Source organism: Chelonia mydas, chromosome 3, assembly GCF_015237465.2.
Source record: "Chelonia mydas isolate rCheMyd1 chromosome 3, rCheMyd1.pri.v2, whole genome shotgun sequence".
Lineage (NCBI taxonomy): Eukaryota > Metazoa > Chordata > Testudines > Cheloniidae > Chelonia > Chelonia mydas.
This window is the reverse complement of record NC_057851.1, coordinates 53739523-53766523: the sequence shown is the minus strand read 5'-3', so window position 1 is coordinate 53766523 and position 27001 is coordinate 53739523. Positions and strand designations below refer to the sequence as shown.

Here is a 27001-nt window from a genome sequence, read left to right as displayed (position 1 = left end):
GTGTGGATTGCACTCTCAGCAAGTTTGCAGATGACACTAAACTGGGAGGAGAGGTAGATACGCTGGAGGGTAGGGATAGGATACAGAGGGACCTAGACAAATTGGAGGATTGGGCCAAAAGAAATCTGATGAGGTTCAACAAGGACAAGTGCGGAGTCCTGCACTTAGGAAGGAAGAATCCCATGCACCGCTACAGACTAGGGACCGAATGGCTAGGCAGCAGTTCTGCAGAAAAGGACCTGGGGGTTACAGTGGACGAGAAGCTGGATAGAAGGCCAATGGCATTTTGGGATGTATAAGTAGGGGCATTGCCAGTAGATCGAGGGACGTGATCGTTCCCCTCTATTTGACATTGGTGAGGCCTCATCTGGAGTACTGTGTCCAGTTTTGGGCCCCACACTACAAAGAGGATGTGGAAAAATTGGAAAAAGTCCAGCGGAGGGCAACAAAAATGATTAGGGGACTGGAACACATGACTTATGAGGAGAGGCTGAGGGAACTGGGATTGTTTAGTCTACGGAAGAGGATGAGGGGGGATTTGATAGCTGCTTTCAACTACCTGAAAGGGGGTTCCAAAGAAGATGGCTCTAGACTGTTCTCAGTGGTAGCAGAGGACAGAACAAGGAGTAGTGGTCTCAAGTTGCAGTGGGGGAGATGTAGGTTGGATATTAGGAAAAACTTTTTCACTAGGAGGGTGGTGAAACACTGGAATGCGTTACCTAGGGAGGTGGTGGAATCTCCTTCCTTAGAAGTTTTTAAGGTCAGGCTTGACAAAGCCCTGGCTGGGATGATTTAATTGGGGATTGGTCCTGCTTTGAGCAGGGGATTGGACTAGATGACCTCCTGAGGTCCCTTCCAACCCTGATATTCTATGATTTTAAATGGACTTGAGAAAACAAGGCTGCATTAGTTAAAACCAGTGAGATTACACTGGTCAAGGTGGGAGAGGGCAAGGGCTTGGACAAGAGCATAATCCACATTCAGATTATTATTCACATTATCCACATTCAGAATTTGTAGCCCTTTCACCCCTCTCCAATCAGACTATAAGTATTTGATATTAGCTGAAGTTCTATGCCTAAGATTTTTGAACCTTAACCTTAGAGTAAACTCCAAGAAAGTAGCTGCCCTTCACAGCTATCTTTCTAATAAGCAGTAAACACTTAATTTTCAAGTCACCATACAAAACTAGTAATAAAACATGAATCGTCACTCTGGCAAAGATAGACATATCTGTTGAACTTGGTTTACAATGCCAGTATATCCACATATCTTAAAAGAATAAGTATGACAGAACTTAAACATTAAGATTTTTCAGTACAGCCATTCACTATAGTACAATTTCCTCTTCATTTTGGAAGAATGCAGTACATACCCTCTTTGAAACAAATCCACATTGTAGAATTTGTGGAGCTCCACGGAGAATTCTATCATAGCCTGTACTTCACTCATTTTTATGTAGCTGCATAAGCCAAAATTGTTGTCTGCACCTTAGTTACTGGAAACAAACAGAAAAACAATTTTTTTTTTGGAGTCAGAGGCAAAAAGACACTTTTTTTTTTCTTCAGGACCAGTATGTGGCATGGGCTGTGCATAAGCTTCCACACTGCCTCTCTGCACTTTGAGTCTGAGTGCATTAGGGGTAAGGAGATGCTGTATGCCAGCAGTTCCTAGTGCCACTCCTTGATTCAGCTCCAGATCTCCACTCCAAAACATACTTGGCTAGTGCAGCTGAGCCAGTATGTGGGATGGGGGGTTAGTAATTTAAATATAGGTGTTGGCCAGTAGCAAATTACTACCCCCAAAGTAATGTGAGGGAAGGAGTCTTGCTTCTCTAAGGCACAATACTTTCCCTGCACTGCTCCTAGGTCCAGTGCACCTTCATGTCATCCCATACTCAGGGCTTCTGGCAAAACCACTATCTAGCCCTTTTAAAAAATGATTTTATATTTCTTTTATAATAAGTCTTCACATCCATTCTCAGCCATAAAAAGAATAATATTGCTAGGACCCCATTTAATCCTAACCACACAGAACACTATTTTGACATTCCTTTGCTGAATTCACTTTTTATGATGGTTATCAGTTTTAAAAACAGACTGAATCACTATGTTCCACTTCAGTTTAAATCATGTCAGTGCAAGCAAGAACAGTGTCTTGAATTTCAACATTCTTCCTACTGTACAGTTTAAAAAGTTACAAATCATTAACAGATTGTGTAGGTTTGAGTTTCTTCTCCAACAATATTTGTTTCATATGTTGTAGCACCAAAAAAGCTGAAGTAAAAAGAAGAAAACAGAACCTTAAAAGTGTTTCTTTGCACATGGCCAAAACCTGATACCACTGAAATCAACAGCTAAATTTCCACTGGATTCAACAGCAGCAAAAATTTGCCTTTTAATTAACAAAATTCAACAAGTAGCAGTATTATGAAAATAATCAGATAAGGCTAGTTCATATTGGGTCTTAAAACATTCTGGTGATTAGCATCCAGAAAGAGGTATTTCTTTAACTCAACACTCATCTCCTGCCTAAGAAACAGTGGATTGCTTTGTGGAAAACTAGCTATATATAAGCAACAGGAATCAAGAGACAAGGTGAGTGAGGTAATATATCTTGTATTGGACCAACTTCTGCTGGAGAGAGAGGGCAGGTCTACACCACAGCAGGGATCGAGGGTCTGAGATCGATCCACCAGCAGTCGATTTAGTGGGTCTAGTAAAGACCCCCCCCCCGCAATCAACTGCAGATCACTCTCCAGTCAACCCCTGTACTCTACGCCCAATGAGAAGAGTAAGGTAAGTTGACGGGAGATTTTCTCCCATCGATCCCCCGCAGTAACTCGACCTAAGGTACGTTGACTCCAGCTACGTTACTCACGTAGCTGGAGTTGTGTAGCATAGGTCGACTTACCGCAGTAGTACAGACATAGCCAGCAACAAGTGTTCGAGCCACACAGTCTTCTTCAGACTGGTGTGGCTCTAAAGCTTGCCTCTACCACAAAAGGAAGCTGGTCCAATAAAAGATATTACCTCATCCAGTGTGTCTCTCTAATATCCCGAGCTACAACCACATTGCACACAACAGGAGTCAGTGCAGTTATGTAAACATCAGACATAGATTACAACAGACCTTATAATGAAAGTGAAGTGTATCTTAATGCAAAGACCAGAACTAATGCAAGGTTTTAGTAAAAGTACAGTAGAACCTCAGAGTTACGAACATCTTGGAGATGGAGGTCGTTCATAACTCTAACCAAAACATTATGGTTGTTCTTTCCAAAGTTTACAATTGAACATTGACTTAATACAGCTTTGAAACCTTACCACGCAGAAGAAAAATTCTGCTTTTAACCATCTTAATTTAAATGAAACAAGCATAGAAACAGTTTTCTTACCTTGTCAAATTTTTTTTATTAAAAACTTTCCCCTTTTTTTTTTAATAGTTTTATGTTTAACACAGTACTGTACTGCATTTGCTTTTTGTTTTTTGACTCTGCTGCTGCCTGATTGCATACTTCTAGTTCCAAATCAGGTGTGTGGTTGACCAGTCAGTTCAAAATTCTGGAGTTCGAAACTCTGAAGTTCTACTGTACTGTGTCTAGTTCTTTTAATACAGGTAAAATCTGAAGATCATTTTGAAATTCAATAGTATTAAGCATTAAGAATGGAAATGCTTACATTCAGATGTCAGTTACAATCATTCTATTCTATACTATACTAAGGACCAAAATTCTGCTTTCATTTACATCTTTAATTCTCACTGGCTGTAGTAGGAGTTGCACGGATGTTAGGTAACAAAAGAGGGTCAATAAACTATTAGAAGAAGAATCTTTGTTTCTTACCTCTACTGGTAAACAATCCATTTTAATATGTGAAATAATCAGTCTTCCAATTCTCCATTACTGCGATCAAAAACATGTTTACACTAAAAAAAAAGAATAATAATAATAATTAATTGTACCTCTTAATGTAAGCACACATAGCTCAACATCCACTATTTTTCCTAACTTTTCCTCATGTGTTTGAAGGTAATATGTTAACAAAATGTTAGTGAAGAATAAGTCTATCTCCACCATATTCGTGAACAATCCAGGCGTTTAAGTGAATGAAAGTACTGTCAGAGACTTATTTTCCCAATCTTCTTTGGATTTCAGGCAGGCAGAGAACAGGATTCAGACATATTTCAATATACTGAACTCTACTTCTTTTTATTAAGGATGGTTCAAACAGATTACAGTTTTCCTTTCTGTATCTCTCTCAACTGCAGAGAAATAGTGCCCAAGCTTACTTCTGTAGGCTTGTACAGCTATAAAATTTAAACTATTGTTGCCTTAGCTTCAGAAGGGAAAAAAAAATCAACGAATAAAAGTACAGTATAAAAAAATATACATGCAATTTCTCAAAATGGGCATTTTTCTTGGTGGGTCATTCTTAACGCAGTGCCTTTCAATCCCAAGGATTTGGGGTGAAAGCCTGCTCCCACTAATGTCACTGGCAAAACCCCCATTGACATCAATAGGGACAGGATTTCACTTCTTTTGCTTACAGAGTGTGTAATACATATTTCCCCACACTCGTTTTCAAAAATGGTTTAAGATATACAATAGGATAACAACTTGGAAAAAACTCAAGTTGAGTAGTTGACATTTTTAGTCCTAAAATCCTAGCAATTCAATCACAATTTAAATTCTGAGGAAGCAGGTTACCATCACAGCCACTAAAAACACAGTGAGAAGAGTCTGAAGAGCAGAAATACATAAAACGATGAAGGGAGGAGAGAAGACAGTATATTACACGAGCTTGTAATCTTGTGCTTCTCCTATGTCTCTTACTGCTCCTTCAGTGAGTCCTGTGGAGGATGTCCTGATGCATCCGATGAAATGAGCTGTAGCTCACGAAAGCTTATGCTCAAATAAATTGGTTAGTCGCTAAGGTGCCACAAGTACTCCTTTTCTTTTTGCGAATACAGACTAACACGGCTGTTACTCTGAAACCTGTGGAGGATAGTCCTCCAACTTTTTGGGGAGAGTTCTACAGGCCTCTGTCCTTGGTCCCCCTCTCTTCTCCCTCTACACCTTATCTCCCTTTGCAACTTAAGCAAACACAAATTCAATTACCATCTATATGGTGGGTTTCAGAGTAGCAGCTATGTTAGTCTGTATCCGCAAAAAGAACAGGAGAACTACAAAACAAAAAACACTAACCTAGGAACCTATCCTTGCAACAAAGCCCGTTGCCAACTGTATCCACATATCAGGGGACACCATCATAGGGCCTAATCACATCAGCCACACTATCAGAGGCTCGTTCACTTGCACATCTACCACTGTGATATGTGCCAGCATTGCCCCCTCTACCATGTACGCTGGCCAAACCGGACAGTCTCTACGTAAAAAAATAAATGGACACAAATCAGACATCAAGAATTATAACATTCAAAAACCGGTCGGAGAACACTTCAATCTCTCTGGTCACTCGATTACAGACCTAAAAGTCGCAATATTACAACAAAAAAACTTCAAAAACAGACTTCAACAAGAGACTGCTGAATTGGAATTAATTTGCAAACTGGACACCATTAAATTAGGCTTGAATAAAGACTGGGAGTGGATGTGTCATTACACAAAGTAAAACTATTTCCCCATGTTTATTTCCCCCCCTACTGTTCCTTACACGTTCTTGTCAACTGCTGGAAATGGCCCATCTTGATTCTCACTACAAAAGGGTTTTATTTTGTTTTTTCTCTCCTGCTGGTAATAGCTCACCTTACCTGATCACTCTCGTTATAGTGTGTATGGTAACACCCATTGTTTCATGTTCTCTGTGTACATAAAATTGTCCTACTGTACTTTCCACTACATGCATCCGATGAAGTGGGCTGTAGCCCACAAAAGCTTATGCTCAAATAAATTTGTTAGTCTCTACGGTGCCACAAGTACTCCTGTTCTTTTTGCATCTATATGGTGATGTTAGGATATAGATATTCAGGCCTGTCTGCAAAGGCCTGTACTTTAAGAATTTACGTGTATTCTTATCACTTGGCTAGTTCTAGAGGTATAAAAGAAAGAATCAAAATCACTGTCTGCTGGTGTAAGGGCCTTCTCTTACTGTGACAGTCTGAGGCCCTGTGCTTAGGCTAAGGCCTTTGGCTAAGCAGCAGAGGCAGCCATAAGCTAGGAAGCGACCGGTCACATCCTCACATTCCAAACTAGTCACATTGAAAGAAAGTGCTATTGGGCTGTTAGGAATACAATCCTGTCCTGATAATTCCTATCACCTCCAGAGAAAGGGAAGTGCCTAGAAAATGTAAAAGGAAACTTAGTTTGATAGCATCCTGTCTGGCAAGAACTCACTTATCAATAGTTGGGATGTGAAATCCTCACTTCTGTATTGTTTTGTCATTATAGTTCCCACTTTGCTATTGTTTGTCTGTATAATCTCTGTCTGGTTCTGTGATTGTTCCTGTCTGCTGTATAATTAATTTTGCTGGGTGTAAACTAATTAAGGTGGTGGGATATAATTGGTTACATAATCATGTTACAATATGTTAGGATTTGGTTAGTTAAATTTCAGGAAAATGATTGGTTAAGGTATAGCTAAGCAGAACTCAAGTTTTACTATATAATCTGTAGTCAATGAGGAAGTGAGTAGGTGTGGGTGGGAGGGGGTGGGCGTGTGGGTGGGGGAGATGGGAACAGGGAATGGGGGTAAGGAAATTGGAACCATGTTTTGCTAAAGGGGGAAATGGGAACAGGGAATGGGAGTAAGGAAATTGGAATCATGTTTTGCTAAGGGCAGGAATGGGAACAGGGACACAGGTGTAAGGCTCTGTGGTGTCAGAGCTGGGAAGCAGGATACTAAGGAAGGAAACTGGAATCATGCTTGCTGGAAGTTCACCCCAATAAACATCGAATTGTTTGCACCTTTGGACTTCGGGTATTGTTGCTCTCTGTTCATGTGAGAAGGACCAGGGAAGTAAGAGAGTGAAGGAATAAGCTCCTAACAGGCGACAACTCACAGATCTACCTCACTACTCCAGAAACGTCTTCATGTGCTATAACTAAAATCTCAAACTGTCTGACATGCCTCATTGACGTCTAGCCATCGACTCAAGCTAAACATGGCTAAAACAGAGCTACGCAGTGTAGTACTGCAGAGTACACTTAATACAGCGACGGAAGGGGTTTTTCTGTCACTGTAGTAGGCACCACTGTTCCCTCTAAGCTGTGCGCGTGTTCACCTGCACACAGATCTTAAACCCTGCGCACACGGCAAAACACCCCGCGCACTCCGGCTTTGGCACTCCGGCTTTTTTTTTTTTTTCTTTTTTTGCTTCGGCGGCAGCACAGAACAAATTTTTTGTGCACACGGCCTGTTAAACATTAGAGGGAACACTGGTAGCCACCCCCTCAAGAATTCTTCCATTGACCTAGCAGTCTCTACATCGAGGCGAAGGTCAGCTTAGTTACATGTCTCTGGGGGGTGAATTTTTCACATCTGAACGACGTAGCGAGGTTGCTTAGCACCCACCGGCAGCCAGCTCACCAGCGCATCCCGTCTGCCGGTGGCCCTACCAATCAACTCCTCCCAGCGCCTCCTGCCCGCCACAATCAGCTGTTCCACGGCATGCGGGAGACGCTGGTTGGGAGGGGAGGAGCAGAGACTGGTCGCACTTCGGGGAAGAGGGTGAAACTGGGCAGGAAGAGGCAGGATGGGGCAGAGTAGGGGTGGGAAGAGACAGGGTGGGGCCTCGGGCAGAGCAGAGGCAGGGCGAGGGTGGAGGTTTGGGGGAAGGGGTGGAGGTGGCAGGGGCTGAGCAGGAGTAGAGCACCCCCATGGAAAGGGGGAAGCCAGCACCTGTGGCACCAGTGATTCCACTGAGGCTTCATGCAGTTGCAAGGGAATACATGTAGAGATGGGAGAGCTGGATCAAAGCCTTATTTACTTTTTCACTACCTAATTTAAATGTGCTAAAAACATGCCCAATTGATTCCAAGCTGTTTGTATATGAATACAGGCCTTTTAAAATTGACAGAATTCTGAATTCAACTGTTCTGTCTTCTGCTATTTTTCACTATTTTGATGGAAGGAACTTTAACACAACATTCTTTGCACACAGGTTTAGGTGTTTGGTTTTAAATGCTAGGAGAAAAAAGGAACAAACTCAGACTGACAATTCATGAGACACATAGCCTTTTTATCCTGTTATGGAGTCAACCTATGACCTTTATTTGGTATCAGTTATGGTATTTCCTTAGCATCTTCATTTTTTGTTACTAATTTGATCAAATCAGATTTCTGCTGAGGCTATAATAATCATGTAATATGTTCTTCATCTGTCCAATTTCTTGGAAACCTTTGCTTGTTTTTTAAATGTAGAGCCTCGAGTTCCATTTTTGCACAATATATACTATGTTTCGATCAAAGTCCTAAACTTTTCAGTGCTAATTTCAAAATGTTTATAGTAGTTTGATATAAATGTAGATATTAGGGTTGCCGAGTCTCCAGGATTATCCTGGCCTCTCCAGGAATTAAAGAATCTTTAATTAAAGCTTATGTCATGCGAGGAAACCTCCAGGAATACATCTAACCAAAACTGGCAACCCTAATAGAGATACAATCTTCCTGTGAGATCCACCAAGTGTCATCTGGACCACCTTCTTCAGACCGGTGACCATAAAGGAGGTGATGGTCACAGAAAAATTTTTCACATTTCACAACTTGCTTTAGAGTAGTGTTTCCAAAACTTGGGATGCCGCTTGTGCAGGGAAAGGCTTGTGGCGGGCCTGGCCAGTTTGTTTACCTTTCTAAAGGTCTGGCTGATCGCTGTGCCCGGCCAACAGGGGCTGCAGGAAGTGGCGCAGGCCGTGGGACGTACAGGGCCTTTCCCTGCACAAGCGACGTCCCAAGTTTGGGAAACACTGCTTTAGAGTATTAAATGTTACTTCTTCTTCAGAAATGTTTAAATAGTATGTGTAAACACCTATACATCATAAGTATAGGATGATAACACCTGATATGTTCTCATCCTGAGATGACTGAACAAGTGGCAAAGAGCCATACTTTACTCTGAATTCCCAGATGGCATCTCTAGCAACTTGGACAATTTTCTTTTCAGTTGCAAAGCCAATACCATTTTTATTTGAATGGATGCTTATAGTCATTATCAAAACAGACTAACCATCTTGCATTAATGTTAGAGTAATTCCTTTAATTTTCTCTCTATTTTTTCACTTGCAGCATCTAGAAGTGGATTAGAATTAAAATTTGTGTGCAGAATTATTTCTAGGACAAAGTACTTCAATCATGTCTCTCTAATATTGTGCTACACTGAAGGTAAAGTTAGCATAAAGGAATGTAGCAACCTTATCAAGTCCAACTTTTGCCTTTGTTGCTTTTATGAATAAACCGATCTTTGCAACTTTTTTGAGTGTCTAAAATAGACAGACTGCTCTAAAACAAAGCCAATATCGATGAGCTGTGAGAAGGCCTCGCAGAGACTTAAAATGATCATGTATATGTTTCAGAAACAATGGCCTTAAAAATGTTTCATACTTAATGATCAGCTCTAACACCTTCAGCAGCACATTTAGTCACACATTTGGTGATCTTGATGAATCCAAAGGAACCAGTTTTCTGTGCTTTTTGAGAGGAGCATGAATCCTTTTAATGTTACTATTTAAACTACTAATGAGAACATTTACATTAGAATAGTTATTAATTTGAATTGTTTTTTTCTGCTGTTTACTTGTCATGTTGAGTCAGAAATTCAGACACTGATGTTTGGTAAACACCAGTTTGCAGCTTTCAAATTTATTTCAGTTAGAATGACAAATGACCTATTAAATACAATGTTATGAAGAATAAAAAATAAGATGAACTCCTGTACAAATTCAGGTTATAAGAAGCCCCACTCATCTTCCAGGTATTTGGATTTTAGCAAACAATGCCTTCCTTATCACTCATAGTTTCACCAATTTCCCCCCAGAACATACAGACAGCTGATCCTACTCACTAGCCACATGCTCCTCTATCAAATCGCCATTGACTCCACCCATTCCTATTCTCATGTAAGCTTCTAAACAGTTCAATAACTTATTTTTTCCCCAGCAGGAACAAGAACCACCTTTATTATTTTAAACTTTTTAATATTTCCGTTTATAGTCAAAAAGTTCGAGTTTAATGCTTGAAGCATCAGAACACTTTCAAATATAAGGAGTTTTAAAAGGTGGCATGTGTTTTTTGTTCTCCTCCACCTCCCCCCACAAAAAGATCCTATTTTTAAAAGTTGCAAAGTAAGGGAAACAACCACCTTAACTTTGACTACATAAGGCTACCTAGACAACAAGAACATCCATTAAGGATGGTAGTGTGGTCTAACAGAGTAAACATCGGATTAGGACTAACTGAGGAAGACCCAAATTCTACCGCTCTCTGTGTAGCTTATTTCCATAGCCTGTGGCTGCATGTATCAGAGATCTTGTGCACTTTCAGAGTTTGCCCATGGGCTTTAGAAAGGTTTAAAAACATGGATAATTTATCTAAAACTAAGTGTGACACACTTAAATAGCTAAGTATAGTTAGGCAAGCCACATAGTTATATAGCTTTAAATGACCATATTCACAGGGACCTTGACCCACTGGACAAAAAGTGTAACACTAAAATAGAGAAATATTAGAAAATGATCAATTTTGGTAGAGACCTGTATTATTTAGGTGGCATTGTTAGCAATGAAGTGTACAATAGTTAGGCATGGCAGAATTCAATTTTTATTTTTATAAGTTCAATGGATAATATCAATGTTTATTTAGGCATTTGTTTCTATTTTTATTTTCACAGTTGCAGGAAACTGGGGGGTGGGGTAAGACAATTTTATGATAGATTTTATAATAATAGACATAAAGCTTTAACTTTTTGAATCCTATAACCACTGAAACCCAAATTGCCAAAAAATAAAAAGTAAATAGCCTTAAATCAGACTCTAATAAGCTCTCAAGCAGCATTTTTCTTACTTTGCCTATCTGAATATTTTGATTATCATCAATAGAAATGTTTTGGTCAGTTTGTGTGTATATGGTGTGTAGGATAAGTATGAAATTAAAGAATTAAAGTTTGCTTAAGTTTGGTTAAGGATCTATATAAGTATTGTAAAGAAGGTCCCAACCAGGAAGTAAAAGAAGGCTGTGAGAATAAGAAGTAATATTACTTGTAGTGGATGGGAAGAATGTATGGCTGTAAAACTAACTAATAAAATAAAAAGCTATAGTAACAAGACAATGAAAAACTGTCTTAAGAGAAACAAGCCCAAATCTTCCCACTGTTCTGCCGGTAAAGCAGGGCGATTGGGAGGGAGGGGAAGAGATAAGAAAGGAAAGGCCTTGGGAATAAAGGAGGCTGTAAATCTTATCTGGATTAAAACTGGAAATAAATGTGAATTGTCTCCAATTGGTTTTTAGATGAAGTCAGTAACTGGCAATGACATCATATGTTTGTTAAATGGTATAAAAAGTAAACTTTTAAAGGATTTATTGCTAATACTTGCTTGACTATGCTGGAGCCAACCAATGTGGATCTAAGCACCCCTGAGGTTAGCCCATTTGTAAGTATCTTGATCAAAATGCTTATAAATGGTTTGTTACTGTTTGAATGTAGTAAATTTCTTACTAGTTAGGCTTTTTAGGCATGTTTAGAGCAGTTGTATAAATACTATATGGCCTTTATTGAATTTAAAGGAATTTATGGTTAAATTAGTATTTGGTGATCTTCCATATCAATATTAATAATTTCAAATATTAATTCCAACATGGTGAAATTGATGATTACTGATACTTACCAATAAAAAAAAAATCAACTCCTTCCACACCTAACAACAATTGTGCATAATGTGACTCTCGATCTGGGATGATGATTGTGGGACAGAGTTAAGGTTCTTGAAGTTAGCATTCTTACTTTCTCCTGCATTGCCTCCTGACTGACTTATGTTGTTTTAAGATGGGTATCCTGTTTGTGATGCCCATTTGCAATTACCCAGTTAGGCTAGACTCTGCTAACTGCAAGGAGAGGCAGAGGCAAACCAAGACAAAAGGGATGAAGTTCTAAAAATTTAAAATTATCAGAGAAAACCCAAAAATTGTACCAGAAGGCTAAGTAATATAGCACATTACCAAGTACTTACTACTGATAATAATGAACTATAGGTTACCAATACATTAACTTTTGCAAACTTGTACATGCTAATCTTCCTTACTCTGTGCAGTAAATAGCAAATGCATTATTAACAAGAACAAAAGAGATTACTCAACAATATACTGTGATTTCAGAGAAGAATCAACTTTTCCTCTCCTTTGCTGTAAATCCAGCTCCATTCTTTCTGTCCTGTTCCCTGCTTCTCTTTGGCTTGAAATGCTCCTTAGATTTGATGTTCCTGTGGCTGTACCTCTTTGCATCAAGTTTATCCAAAAGCAGGGTTTTTCACCAAATGGGCTCCCACTTGTCTATTAGGGACCTTTGAACTGTATTCCATCAACAGAAGTTCAGACAGTCACTCTCTCTGTTTAGGTCATTCCTGGATGGGTTTCTCATTTACTGTTTTCGTATAACAGCGTTTTGATCAATTCCTTTTTTCACCAATTATATTTCCTTTCAGTTATTTCCCTTGAGACTCTCTAGTATGTTGGTAGATTTTATTTCCCTTTACTTCCCTTCTCGAATAGTGTCTGCTCACACACCCAAGTCTATTTTTTAATGTTTCACGTGACCTGAAACCTTTCCTACTTTCCTTCTTCTCACTTCGAAGTCTGCTACTTTTACTCTCCTGTACTTTTATCACCTCACCTCCTACCCCAGCTCCAGTTCATCCACTAGCTCAGCATCCAGATTCTTCTCCTTCCCTCCTTCTTCTCTAATAGCTTCTTCCAGCTTCCCCTTCGGAGCGGATTCCAAACCCCGTCCCCAGATCAAGCTGCCGTCCCTTGGTTGTCCCTCTCCCCAGGACAGCATTCTGTGCTGCTACTTCACAGCTGCAGCAGGTGCATGGTGCCAGTGCCAGGGTTACTACATAGATTCTGTAGCTTAAACAGTGGAGAGTCATAGATTCTGTAGCTTAAACAGTGGAGAGTCACCTACAACATATGCGGGGGCAGAGGGGAACAGAGAGATTCAGGCATTTTCAGGCCAGAAGAGACCACTGTATCATCTTATCTGACATTCTGTACACCAAGGCCAAAGAACCTGTATTAAGCCAGGTAATGGGACATATTTAGGAAATTAAGAAGACTTGTAAAACAAAGGCCAAGAGCTGATCAGTGTGAATGGGTTGACTCTGATTAACAAGACAGCTCCATATTTCAGAAATGTCAAAATCACAGCAAGGAAGGTTCCTGCACAATTGATGAATATTATAGAAAATAAAACTCTACTGTGTTGTTTCTAATATGAAGGACGATTGTATAAATAAATATCAGAAGATACTACCACAGTCACCAAAATGTTAGAAGGTAAATATGTTGCTGAAGGTACTGTAATTGCCCCTTTTAATGATTCTCGAGACAGGAAGAGAATCCAAGATAAATCACTCAAAATTAAAATAAATACAGAACGCTATTTTTAGTTTTCTTTATACAAATCCTGCAAAGGAGGAAAATAAAAATGTTGATGAGGAGTTCTCTGTATCCTGTTTCTGACAAAAGTATAACAATAAAACATTTCTGTTTTGAGATGTATCCTCCACTCCAAAACTTCCAAGAGCGATGAAAAAAGGAAACTGAACACAGACTATAAAATAGAATTATCTGGTGAAGATTAAAGTGACTGATGTGGTTTTATTCCATCTCTCACACTGTGTTTATATTTGGCATATTTCAATCTGTGTTCTACCTACAAACTGAAGTCACAGCTGTTTCATTAATTCCCTGTATTTCCATCTGTGATTGCCATAGGAAGTGTGCTGTCATAGTTTTCTATTTTCTGCTTAAAATAAACACAACTTGCTCCCCGACTTCTCACTGACCCCAAAGAGTGGAAAAAAAAAAACTCTTTTCCTCCCTTCCTGCTTCCTTGTTGTAGGCCCTGTTATTTTTATTGTTGGATGCTTCATGCATTGTTCTGTGAGAAAGAATTATTAAGAAAGACATTTCTACATGTATTTATAAAACTGTATTTACTGTAACAAATATCTGCAGTCATAGTTAGAAATGAGAGAGTGTGCATCTCTATTTAATTCCCAATTTCGAAATAAAAAAAATCTGTAGTTTTCTATACAGTTTACTTCAGGATGTACCTGAAAGTGAGAAATTGTTCTATGCCAAATAGAAGATCTGCATTGAGCCGAATACAGCAAAACACTAAGCAAGTGCTTAACTGCATTTCTGTTCAGCAAAGTGTGTGCTTAAGTCCCACTTCAGTGGAGCTTAAGCACATGCTTAAGTGTTGTGCTGAATCAGAGCCACGGAGCTTGACCGTGGAATCACTCTCACAGATGGTCCTTACTCATAAATAGTCTGACTGTAGTCAATGGGATTGCTCATGTAAGTGTTTGCAGGATCAAACCCACTGATTTTTGCTATGGATGTATGGAGAGTTTCCCAGATGCAAAGTCACTTTCTAGGAGTTATGACATTTTCTACAAAATCAAAAAATTTAAAAACAAAAACCAAAACCTCATACCCCTTCCTTACTCTTACAATAAGGAAAAAAACAAATGTAATATCATATTTATGTCTAGTTAATATGTAGCATTGGTTAACATGCAATTCATGAAATTTTCAAGAAGAACATATGTTGTCTAAAAGAAAAATCAATGTGAACTCAAATGTATTTGCACTAGGGCTGTCGATTAATTGCAGTTAATGCACGCAATTAACTCAAAAAAATTAAACGCGGTTTTAATCGCACTGTTAAACAATTAAATACCAATTGAAATTTATTGAATATTTGTGGATGTTTTTCTACATTTTCAAATATATTGATTTCAATTACACCACAGTATACAATGTAGACTGTACTCACTTTATATTATTTTTTATTACAAATATTTGCACTGCAAAAATGCAAACAAAACGAATAGTATTTTTCATTTCACCTCATACAAGTACTGTAGTACAATCTCTTTATGGTGAAAGTGCAACTTACAAATGTAGATATTTTTGTTACATAACTGCATTCAAAAATAAAGCAATGTAAAATTATAGAGCCTACAAGTCCACTCAGTACTACTTCTTGTTCAGCCAATCGCTAAGACAAACAAGTTTGTTTACATTATGGAAGATACTGCTGCCCACTTCTTATTTACCATGTCACCTGAAAGTGAGAACAGGCGTTCCCACGGCACTTTTGTAGCTGGCATTGCAAGGTATTTATGTGCCAGATATGCTAAACATTCATATGCCAAACATTCGTATGCCCCTTTATGCTTCGGCCACCATTCCAGAGGACATGCATCCATGCTGATGACACTCATTAAAAAAATAATGAATGAATTAAATTTGTGGCTGAACTCCTTGGAGGAGAATTGTATGTCTCCTGTTCTGTTTTACCCACATTCTGCCATATATTTCATGTTGCAGCAGTCTCGGATGATGACCCAGCACATGTTGTTCCTTTTAAGAACACTTTCACTGCAGCTTTGACAAAACACAAAAAAGGTACCAATGTGAGATTTCTAAAGATAGCTACATCACTCGACCCAAGGTTTAAGAATCTGAAGTGCCTTCCAAAACGTGAGGGGGACAAGGTGTATAGCATGATTTCAGAAGTCTGAAAAGAGCAACACTTTGATCCGGAAATTACAGAACCCGAACCACCGAAGAAGAAAAGCAACCTTCCGCTGATGGCATCTGACTCTGATGATGAAAATGAATATGCGTCGGTCCGCACTGCTCTGGATGGTTATCGAGCAGAACTCATTATCAGCATGGACACATGTCCTCTGGAATGGTGGTTGAAGCATGAAGGGACATATGAATCTTTAGTGCCTCTGGCACATAAATATCTTGCGATGCAGGCTACAACAGTGCCATGCGAACGGCTGTTCTCACTTTCACATGACATTGTAAACAAGAAGCAGGCAGCATTATCTCCTGCAAATGTAAACAAACTTGTTTGTCTGAGCGATTGGCTGAACAAGAAGCACAACTGAGTGGACTTGTAGGCTCTAAAATTTTACATTGTTTTATTTTTTAATACAGGGGTTTTTTTGTACATAATTCTGCTTTTGTAAGTTCAACTTCCATTATAAAGAGATTGCACTACATTGTATTAGGTGAACTGAAAACTACTATTACTTTTGTTTTTTACACCACAAATATTTGTAACCAAAAATAAATATAAAGTGAGTACTGTACACTTTGCATTCTGTGTTGTAATTGAAATCAATATTTTAAAATGTAGAAAATATCCAAAACTATTTAAATAAATGGTATTCTATTATTAATTGCGTGATTAATTGCGATTAATTTTTTTTAATCGTCTGACAGCCCTAATTTGCACTGAATGTAAATGCCTCCTTTGGACATTTGTGGGCTGGCACAATGAATTTACTAAACTGACTATTTATCACATGTAACAGTGGATTAGCAAAACTGTCAAGAGCATTTACCTGCTCATACACAAAAAACACTGTTCATCTGCCTCTATCAAGATAATGAAAGCTTTAATGATACTTTATGTACCCATAAAATAAATAACTGAAACTCCCACCCCTTGGTTGATTGAGAGAGTAGAATTTGGTAGGACTGCATTACAGCCTTTCGTGCTTTTTTTTTTTTTTTTTAAGTCAAATATCCCAAAAGAATTCTGAGACAAGGGAGACAAAGGACAAAAAGGTGGGTAGGTCTGCGATCACAAAAAGAGAAGGCAAATTATTTTGGTTTACAGGTGAAGAAAGAATGAGGGGCACTAGTCCATACAAATAACATTTTTTAAAAAGGATGTTGGTAATAAAATCTTTAGTTCTAACTTCCTCCACTGCAATTAATTTTAATCTTGACCTTAAAAGGTCCATCCCCTGGTAGAAAAAGCAATTCATCCACTACATTAGCTTAGTCCTTGCATATTCCCAATCATAACCGACTACTATTCATGCCAAATTCTAACAATGACAACATAAATTATGTATTTTTTACCTGAGCTAGATTTAAGGATACCATATTAATTTCACTAAATGCAGCATCTCATTCTCCCTATGAAAAATAACTAATACCTTTCATTCACTATGTCAGTCAGTTTCTGTAACTGGATTTAAAGTACTACATTTCACATAAACTAATTTAAATCATTTCAAAGAATACTATTTAACACATGTTCTATTATTTTAATCAGTTACAAGCCAGTACTGAGGGCCTGTTGATGCACTGGCATCAATTTAGCTGGTCTGGTGAAGACACGATAAATCGATGGGAGCGCGTTCTCCCGTGAACTTCAGTACTCCACCTCCCTGAGAGGCGGAAGGAAGAGAGCATCTCCTGCTGACACAGTGTGGTGTAGACACTGTGTTAGGTCGATGTAAACTTCGTCGTTGGGGGGGGAGGGGGTTTGACGTAACTTACATCGACTTAAGCAGCAGTGGGACTTAGGGACTGAGGGAAGCTGGAATGAAAGATGAACTATGCTGTGAAAGAAACCTAGAAAGACTTGGGGGGGAAAGCAGAAGTAAGGATGAAAACAAACACAAATTAAGGCACCCTGTCTGGTGTAGATTGGTGGTGTATTTCTCTCATGTGGATGTTCAGAAAGTGACTAAGGTAGTCACTAGGATTCAGATGGAAAGAAGATGATGATAGGCTTATGCCTCATTCATACAAAGTTCAAAGATACATGACTGAGGTCTGATTTCTTATTTGCTTCTTATAGAATAGCCCTTTCAGGTTGAACAGGCTCAAGGAATTTTTTTGCAGGGGCTATACAGGTAGGTTAAAGCACTTAATGCACTCTTCCATAAACCAAGAATTGTTCCAGCACGACAGATAGCAACGATGCTCCAGCAGAATTGATCCCTTACTGATTCTGATTGCGTTAGCATCCTACAACAAGAGCCAGGCACCCTTTTGAGTTGTTTTTCACAACCAAAATGTTAACCGCTGTCTGTATTACCAATCAGGGTGCTGGAAGTGGGGGTGCAGCAGACCCCCTGGCTTTAAGTGGTTTCCATCATATAGAGGTTTACAATTTTGTTTAATGTCTTTCAGCATCATCATAAAAATTGTTCCGATGCCACTGTTAGCAATACAATTTAATCCCTTCTACAGGAATAAGAATCACCGCAGTAACACTTTCACCTCTTGCCAGCTCAAGAAATGAAAAATTGAATAGGATTTGCCTTTGGATCCCCAAAATAGTAGTGCAAATGCGTTCAGATTAACTCAGTGGGCTGACTTAAAAAAAAAAAAAAAAAAGAAAAAACAAGAATAAAAACAACCCAAACTCATGCCTTGTCCGCACGGAGGAGGTCAGACTCCCAAACTGAGATAAGTTTACCCTCCAAGACTAGCAGGAAACACAGAAACAGAATAGGTCGACCTTAAGCAAAAACAAAAAAAAACACACAAAACCCTCCCCCCCCCTTTTTTTTTAAGCAGATGGCTTTAAAACTGATATTTTCTTACTACTAACACGACCACTACAGATTATCATAATTAGATTTTTAAAGTTATTTCCATTTATTTGCTATGTATGCTGTGCAAATGTCTACACTATGAAATTAGGTCAAATTTATAGCAGTCGGTTTTGTAGAAAGCATTTTTACACAGTCGATTGTGTGTGTCCCCACACAAAAGCTCTAAGTGCATTTATCTGGCATTTAGTCGGCGGAGTGTGTCCACAGTACTGAGGCAACCATCGACTTCTGGAGAGTTGCACTGTGAGTAGCTATCCCACAGTTTCCACAGTCTCCGCCACCCATTTGAATTCTGGGTAAAAATCCCAATGCCCGATGGGGCAAAAACATTGTCGCGGGTGGCTATGGGTACATATAGTCAAGCCCCCCTTCCCTCGGTGAAGGCAACAGCAGACAATCGTTTTGCGCCTTTTTTCCTGGGTTACCCAAGCAGAGAAGCCCACTCACCTCACCATCACCATAGGTCGCCTGGGTGTTGGCAGACACAGTACTGCACTGCTACACAGCAGCCGCTCATTGCCTTTTGGCAGCAGCAGTACAGTATGACTGGTAGCCATCGTTGATGCACTCCAGGGTGCTCTTTTAACGGACCTTGGTGAGGTCAGGGGGCCTGGGCAAACATGGAAGTGACTCAGCCAGGTCATTTCCCTTTTAAGTTTCGTCTCATGGCGATTCAGTCCTGCCAGCAGTCCTACTGCACCATCTTTTAATGAGCAGCTAGGAGACGATGATGGCCAGCAGTCATACTGCACTGTCTTCTGCCAAGCACCCAGGAGATGACGATGGCCAGCAGTCGTACTGCACACTCTGCTGCCAGCAAGATGTACAAAGATGGATGAAGTGGATCAAAACAAGAAATAGACCAGATTTGTTTTGTATTCATTTTCTCCTCCCTCCCTCCGTGAAATCAATAGTCTGCTAAACCCAGGATTTTGAGTTCTGTCCTTGAGGGGGCCATTCTGTTTCTCCTTGATGCAAAGCCACCCCCTTTGTTGATTTTAATTCCCTGTAAGCCAACCCTGAAAGCCATGTTGTCAGTCGCCCGTCCCTCCATCAGAGCAACGGCAGACAATCGTTTCGCGCCTTTTTTCAGCGCAGACGCCACAGCACTGGGAACATGGAGCCCACTCAGATCACCGCGGCAATTATGAGTACTATAAACACCGTGCGTGTTATCCAGCAGAATATGCAGAACCATAACCTGCAAGAAAAATGAAACCAGGCGAGGAGGAGGCGACTGCAGCGTGATGACGAGAGTGATGAGGACATGGATATAGACCTCTCACAAAGTACGGGCCACTGCATTGTGCACATCATGGTGTCACTTGGGCAGGTTCATGGCATGGAACGCTGATTCTGGGCCCGGGAAACAAGCACAGACTGGTGGGACCGCATAGTGCTGCAGGTCTGGGATGATTCCCAGTGGCTGCGAAACTTTCGCATGCGTAAGGGCACTTTCATGGAACTTTGTGACTTGCTTTCCCCTGACCTGAAACGCAAGAATACCAAGATGAGAGCAGCCCTCACAGCTGAGAAGCGAGTGGCGATAGCCCTGTGGAAGCTTGCAACACCAGACAGCTACAGGTCAGTCGGGAATCAATTTGGAGTGGGCAAATCTATTGTGAGGGCTGCTGTGATGCAAGTAGCCAACGCCATCACTGAGGTGCTGATATCAAGGGTAGTGATTCTGGGAAATGTGCAGGTCATAGTGGATGGCTTTGCTGCAATGGGATTCCCTGACTGTGGTGGGGCCATAGACGGAACCCATATCACTATCTTGGCACTGGAGCACTAACGCAGCAAGTACATAAACCAAAAGGGGTACTTTTCAATAGTGCTGCAAGCACTGGTGGATCAGAAGGGACGTTTCAAGAACATCAATGTGGGATGGCCGGGAAAGGTACATGATGTCGCATCTTCAAGAACTCTGGTCTGTTTCAAAAGCTGCAGGAAGGACTTTATTCCCAGACCAGAAAATAACTGTTGGGGATGTTGAAATGCCTATAGTTATCCTTGGGGACCCAGCCTACCCCTTAATGCCATGGCTCATAAGCCATACACAGGCACCCTGGACAGTAGTCAGGAGCTGTTCAACTACAGGCTGAGCAAGTGCAGAATGGTGGTAGAATGTGCATTTGGATGTTTAAAAGTGCACTGGCGCAGTTTACTGACTCGGTTAGACCTCAGCGAAACCAATATTCCCACTGTTATTACTGCTTGCTGTGTGCTCCACAATATCTGTTAGAGTAAGGGGGAAGACGTTTATGGAGGGTGGGAGGTTGAGGCAAATCACTTGGCCGATGATTACGCGCAGCCAGACACCAGAGCGGTTAGAAGAGTACAGGAGGGCGTGGTGCACATCAGAGAAACTTTGAAAACCAGTTTCAGAAATGGCCAGGCTACGGTGTGAGAGTTCTGTTGGTTTCTCCTTGATGGAACCCCCTCCTCCCTGGGTTCACTCTACCTTCCTGTAAGCTAAGCACCCTCCCCTCCTCCCTTCGATTACCACTTGCAGAGGCAATAAAGTCATTGTTGCTTCACATTCATGCATTCTTTCTTTATCCCCCTATTTGTATGATGAATAACTGCCCAAAGTAGCCCAGGAGGGGTGGTGGAGGAGGGAAGGACAAGGCTACACAGCACTTTAAAAGTTTAAAACTTTAAAAAAACTTATTGAATGCCAGCCTTCTGTTGCTTGTGCAATCTTCTGGGGTGGAGTGGCTGGGTGGCCAAAGGCCCCCCAACCACTTTCTTGGGCGTCTGGGTGAGGAGGCCATGGAACTTGGGGAGGAGGGCAGCTGGTTACACAGGGGCTATAGCGGCAGTCTGTTCTTTTGCTGCCTTTCCTGCAGCTCAACCATACGCTGGAGCATATGAGTTTGATCCTCCAGCAGCCTGAGCATGGACTCCTGCCTTCTTTCAGCAAGCTGATGTCACCTACCATCTTCAGCCCGCCATCCCTCCTCACGGTCATACTGTGTTTTCCTGCACTCTGAGATTGTCTGCCTCCACGTATTTTGCTGTGCTCTGTCAGTGTGGGAGGACAGCATGAGGTCAGAGAACATTTCATCACGAGTGCATTTTTTTCGCCATCTAATCTTCACTAGCCTCTGGGAAGAGAAATATATCCAGCTGGTGGAGTTAAAAAAAAAGAAAAAAGGGGGAGCATGGTAGTTAAAAAGACACATTTTATAGAACAATGGGTACACTCTTTCACGGTAAACCTTGCTGTTAACATTACATAGCACATGTGCTTTCATTACAAGGTCGCATTTTGCCTCTTACTGAGGGTATGCTGATTTGGTGTGAGAGATCACTCACGCAGGGCCGGGCAGCAGAATTCGGCTTGCAGGCAGCCATGGTAAGCCACAGTCTTTTGGCTTCTTTAACCTTCATAAGAAGTGGGAATGGCTTCAAACAGCAGTGCCCTCATTTTCCATACGAAGTAGCCGTTGGGTTGCCCATTGAAAATGGGTTGGCAATTTAAAAAGAGGGGCTGCAGGTTCACGTGCAGCAGAAACCCAACTAATCCCCCCCTCCCCCACCACACACACACACACCCTAATTCTCTGGGATGATGGCTTCACCCCTCCCCCCACCACGTGGCTAGCAGTGGGGAAGATTTCTGCGCAGCCACAGGCAAATAGCCCAGCAGGAACAGACCACCTCTGAATGTCCGCTTACTAAAACCACCCTATTTCAACCAGGTGACCATGAATGATATCACTCTCCTGAGGGTAACACAGAGAGATGAAGAACGGATGTTGTTTGAACGCCTGCAAACACCAGGACCATACGCTGCAATGCTTTGTTCTGCAATGATTCCCTACTACGTGCTACTGGCCTGGCATGGTAAAGCATCCTACCGTGGAGGACGGAATAAGGCTGCCCTCCCCAGAAACCTTTTGCAAAGGCTTTGGGAGTACATCCAGGAGAGCTTTAAGGAGATGTCCCTGGAAGATTTCCGTTCCATCCCCAGACACGTTAACAGACTTTTCCAGTAGCTGTACTGGCTGCGAATGCCAGGCCAAATTAATCATTCAACACGCTTGCTTTTAAACCATGTATAATATTTACAAAGGTACACTCACCAGAGGTCCCTTCTCCGCCTTCAGGGTCTGGGAGCCCACCTTGGGTGGGTTCGGGGGGTACTGGGTCCAAGTCCAGGGTGATAAACAGATCCTGGCTGTTGGGGAAACCGGTTTCTCCGCTTCCTTGCTGTGAGCTATCTACAACCTCCTCCTCCTCCTCCTCCCCAAAACCTGCTTCAGTGTTGCCTGCCACTCCTTGGACAGAGTCAAAGCACAGGGGTGGGGTAGTGGTGGCTGCATCCCCTAGAATGGCATGCAGCTCATCACAGAAGTGACATGTCTGGGGCTCTGAAGTGGAGCGGCCGTTTGCTTCTCTGATTTTTTGGTAGGCTTGCCTGAGCTCCTTTATTTTCATGTGGCACTGCTGCGGATCCCTGTTATAGCCTCTGTCCTTCATGCCACTGGAGATTTTTTCAAATATTTTGGCATTTCGTCTTTTCAAAAGGAGTTCTGCCAGCACAGATTCGTCTCCCCATACAGCGATCAGATCCCATACCTCTTGTTCAGTCCATGCTGGAGCTCTTCGGCGATTCTGGGAGTGCATGGTCTTCTGTGATGATAAGCGCTGCATGGTGACCTGTGCGTCTCGCTGGCCAAACAGGAAATGAAATTCAAAAGTTCGCAGGCCTTTTCCTGTATACCTGGCCAGTGCATCTGAGTTGAGAGCGCTGTCCAGAGCGGTCACAGCGGAGCACTCTGGGATAGTTACCGGAGGCCAATACCGTCGAATTACATCCACAATACCCCAAATTCGACCCGGCAAGGCCGATTTCAGCGCTAATCCCCTCGTCGGGGTTGGGGTAAGGAAATCGATTTTAAGAGCCCTTTAAGTCGAAAAAAAGGGCTTCGTCGTGTGGACGGATGCAGGGTTAAATTGAGAACGCTGCTAAATTCGACCTAAACTCATAGTGTAGACCAGGCCTCAGACTAGAAACATCTAGTAGTCACTTCTGTATGGGGTCAAGTTTGTAGTCAAATTCACATTCAGTGTCTCATTCACTAGCATGAAGGGAATACTTGTTTAAAAGCAGTTTTCAACAGAATTCAGCAAAAATTTTAATATTGATCTTAGATTTCAAATAACCTAAATATATAAAATTTAGCAAGGAGTCCCATTAAGTCAGTCTCTCTAGCCAACTCTTATTAAATAAGGCTATTCCCAGTCCTACAACATTAAAATTCACTGTCATTGTGCTGATATTTTGATTTATTCTCCCTTTAAAATACACACAGCTACTCCTGATGCTAATGGAAGTTCGCATATTTGCTGAGTGAAGAACAGATCACTTATTATGATAAGAGTATGCTTTTGTTTCTGCAGCAGGAATGGTAACAACATATCCTTTTTTCCATAGAGAAGCACACAGCACACTGCCCTATGTGAAGTTTCTGCAGAGCATTAAATGATGGTGTCCAAATGTATTTGGCAAGTCCTTCAAATGCAATCCCTAAGTAGCTATGTGTACCAGGAAATAGCTGTAAAATATTCCTAACTCACATCCAACAACTTCTAGATTACAGGAGGAAACAACATTCAATTAAAAAGAAAAAGGAGTACTTGTGGCACCTTAGAGACTAACCAGTTTATTTGAGCATAAGATTTCGTGAGCTACAGCTCACTTCATCGGATGCATACTGTGGAAACTGCAGAAGACATTATATACACAGAGACCATGAAACAATACCTCCTCCCACCCCACTCTCCTGCTGGTAATAGCTTATCTAAAGTGATCACTCTCCTTACAATGTGTATGATAATCAAGTTGGGCCATTTCCAGCACAAATCCAGGTTTTCTCACCCTCCCCCCCCCCCCCCCCCCACACACACACAAACTCACTCTCCTGCTGGTAATAGCCCATCCAAAGTGACCACTCTCTTTACAATGTGTATGATAATCAAGTTGGGCCATTTCCAGCACAAATCCAGGTTTTCTCACCCCCCCACACAAAACACACACACACAAACTCACTCTCCTGCTGGTAATAGCTTATCCAAAGTGACCACTCTCCCTACAATGTACATGATAATCAAGGTGGGCCATTTCCAGCACAAATCCAGGTTTTCTCACACCCCCCCCCCCCCACACACACACAAACTCACTCTCCTGCTGGTAATAGCTCATCCAAACTGACCACTCTTGATTATCATACACATTGTAAGGAGAGCGATCACGTTAGATAAGCTATTACCAGCAGGAGAGTGGGGTGGGAGGAGGTATTGTTTCATGGTCTCTGTGTATATAATGTCTTCTGCAGTTTCCACAGTATGCAGCCGATGAAGTGAGCTGTAGCTCACGAAAGCTTATGCTCAAATAAACTGGTTAGTCTCTAAGGTGCCACAAGTACTCCTTTTCTTTTTGCGAATACAGACTAACACGGCTGTTACTCTGAAACATTCAATTAGCAATGCTGATAATTCTTCAAACATTGGGGCAATATTAAGAGTTGTCCTCACAAAGAACCTGAAAAAAAGATCAACAAAAGCCAAAGAGTTCATCTAAGTGTACACTAACTGACCACATTTAATACTTGGTCACTTTACCAAGAGAATGAAGTAGAAATTATTTTGATTTATTTCCAATACTTTCTTTTATACAGATTAAACACAATGAAAAAAATCCTACCCAGCCAGAACTTCTTAAGGGACAAAGTACCAAAACACTAGAATTATCTACTAGCCAAAGAAACGATAAAAGAGGAAAGGGGCGAATATAAACGATTTCTCGCCTTCTACCACAGTGAAAGAGTTGCTTGCAGTCAGGGCTGCGCAGGGGGCTGGAAAGGGCACCCATCCCGGGCCCTCCACATCCTACAGGCGGGGGTAGGAAGGGAAGTGCGGGAGAGTTTTCCTTCCCTGGTTTCCTAGTCTCTCCTGCTGCTGCCCCATTGCGAGGCGGGGTTAGTATGATCATCGCAGGCCAGAAGGAAACAAACAAGCCCCTGCTGTTAGGGTCCTGACTCCCCACCCCACGGGGTACAGGCCAGACCCCGGGGGCCGCCAGGCAGGCGGGCTCGCTGCCGATCAGAGGAGCTTTTATTTGTGTGCTTTGAATGCAGACACCCCTACCCCACCGCAGCTGCAGTGGGGGGGCCGCGGCGAGGGCATTCAACCCTCCCTCCGCTCCGACTCCCGGTCCGCTGCACAGGCCCCTTTCCGCACCAACCTGAGCCATAATGGAGCCGCCGCCGGTGTCCGGGGATCGCCCGCCCCCTCCTCGCCCCACTGTGCTCTCTTCCAGCGGAGTCCAGGCCTCGGCAGCACCGGGATGGCGTAGCGCATGCATCCGACGCCAGAGCCTACTGCTGCCGGTGCGGCCCGTGTAGCCGGCGCCCCGTTCCTCCGGGAGGGCGGGGGCTTGCTGGCCGCGGGCGCCGCCGGGCACACGCCGCTCCTGCGCGGCGGCCGGAGCTCGGGAGGGCTGCTGAGGGAGCAGAGGCCGGCGGCGGTGACTGCCCAGCTACTGCCGCCACATCCTCGGTTCCGCGTGCTAGGTCTCGCGGCGGCCGCCTCAGGCTCGGCGGCGGCGCCAGACCCTAGCGCTGCTCCCGGTTCCTAGTCTCTGCTCCGAGCCGGGCTCGTGCTCCCCCTGCTGCACCTCCGAGCCGGGCTCCTGCTGCTTGCGAGGGAGGGTCGGGCTGAAGCCTGCCCTGTGCTAGCGTTGCTGCGGGCGGGTGCAGTTGTCCCGGCCAGAGAACATGGGAATGACCGCGGCAGCGGGGATCGGCTGCCACCCAGACGCCTCTGCCAGCCCCAGGGCGGCTGGGCTAGCCTTCCGCTGCCACTGCTGGCCGGGGCAAAGGGGAGGGTGAGCCGATAACAAGGGGACATTACTCACCCCTAATTCTCGCTCTGAGGCAACGCAGGGACTCTCCCCCGCGCTGTGTCCTGGGGGGACACAGCGAAGGCTCCTCGCCAAGGCTTGGGACTGTCTGACAGCAGCGGGCGGTGTAATATAAATCAGGCCCCCTACTGGCCGCTCATGGCCGCCCCTGTCACTCACAAACGCTGCCCTCCGAACATGCCACTCCGTTCATTGGCGGAAGACACCAGACTCGCACAAGGAATAGCCCGTTTAAAATAATCAACATAAGATCTGCCTTAGAGGCCGTTCACCCACCAAGGTCCAAGAAAAAAATACCTCAAAAGAGAAATTCCAAATTCTGAAGGGGGCTGGGGGTGAGCCAGAATCCTACAACGTAGTAGCTTCATAGAAGCAGAATTAAAGATAATTAGTCTTCTCTAATGACACTCACCAGGCAGCATTCTCACTCCTGGAAAGAATTAAGAAAGGTACTG

General features: G+C 42.4%; 1 protein-coding gene across 5 annotated transcripts in view; it reads right to left on the bottom strand.

Moving 5' to 3' along the window:
* The window catches only part of FAM135A (family with sequence similarity 135 member A), a 145473-nt gene extending 118755 nt beyond the window's left edge, over positions 1–26718 (bottom strand). The window contains exons 1-3 of one of the 5 annotated variants that reach the window (XM_027832720.3): positions 26541–26718; positions 3845–3927; positions 1376–1498 (exon numbers count right to left, since the gene is read on the bottom strand). In XM_027832720.3, coding sequence (XP_027688521.2) covers positions 1376–1452 — 77 coding nt within the window. In that variant the 5' untranslated portion in view covers positions 1453–1498; positions 3845–3927; positions 26541–26718. Of the gene's footprint in view, positions 1–1375; positions 1499–3844; positions 3928–25868 lie in introns of all 5 variants that reach the window. The other 4 variants (XM_037894285.2, XM_037894284.2, XM_037894283.2 and 1 more) reach the window with 4 other exon arrangements.
* Positions 26719–27001: the final 283 nt, after the last annotated feature.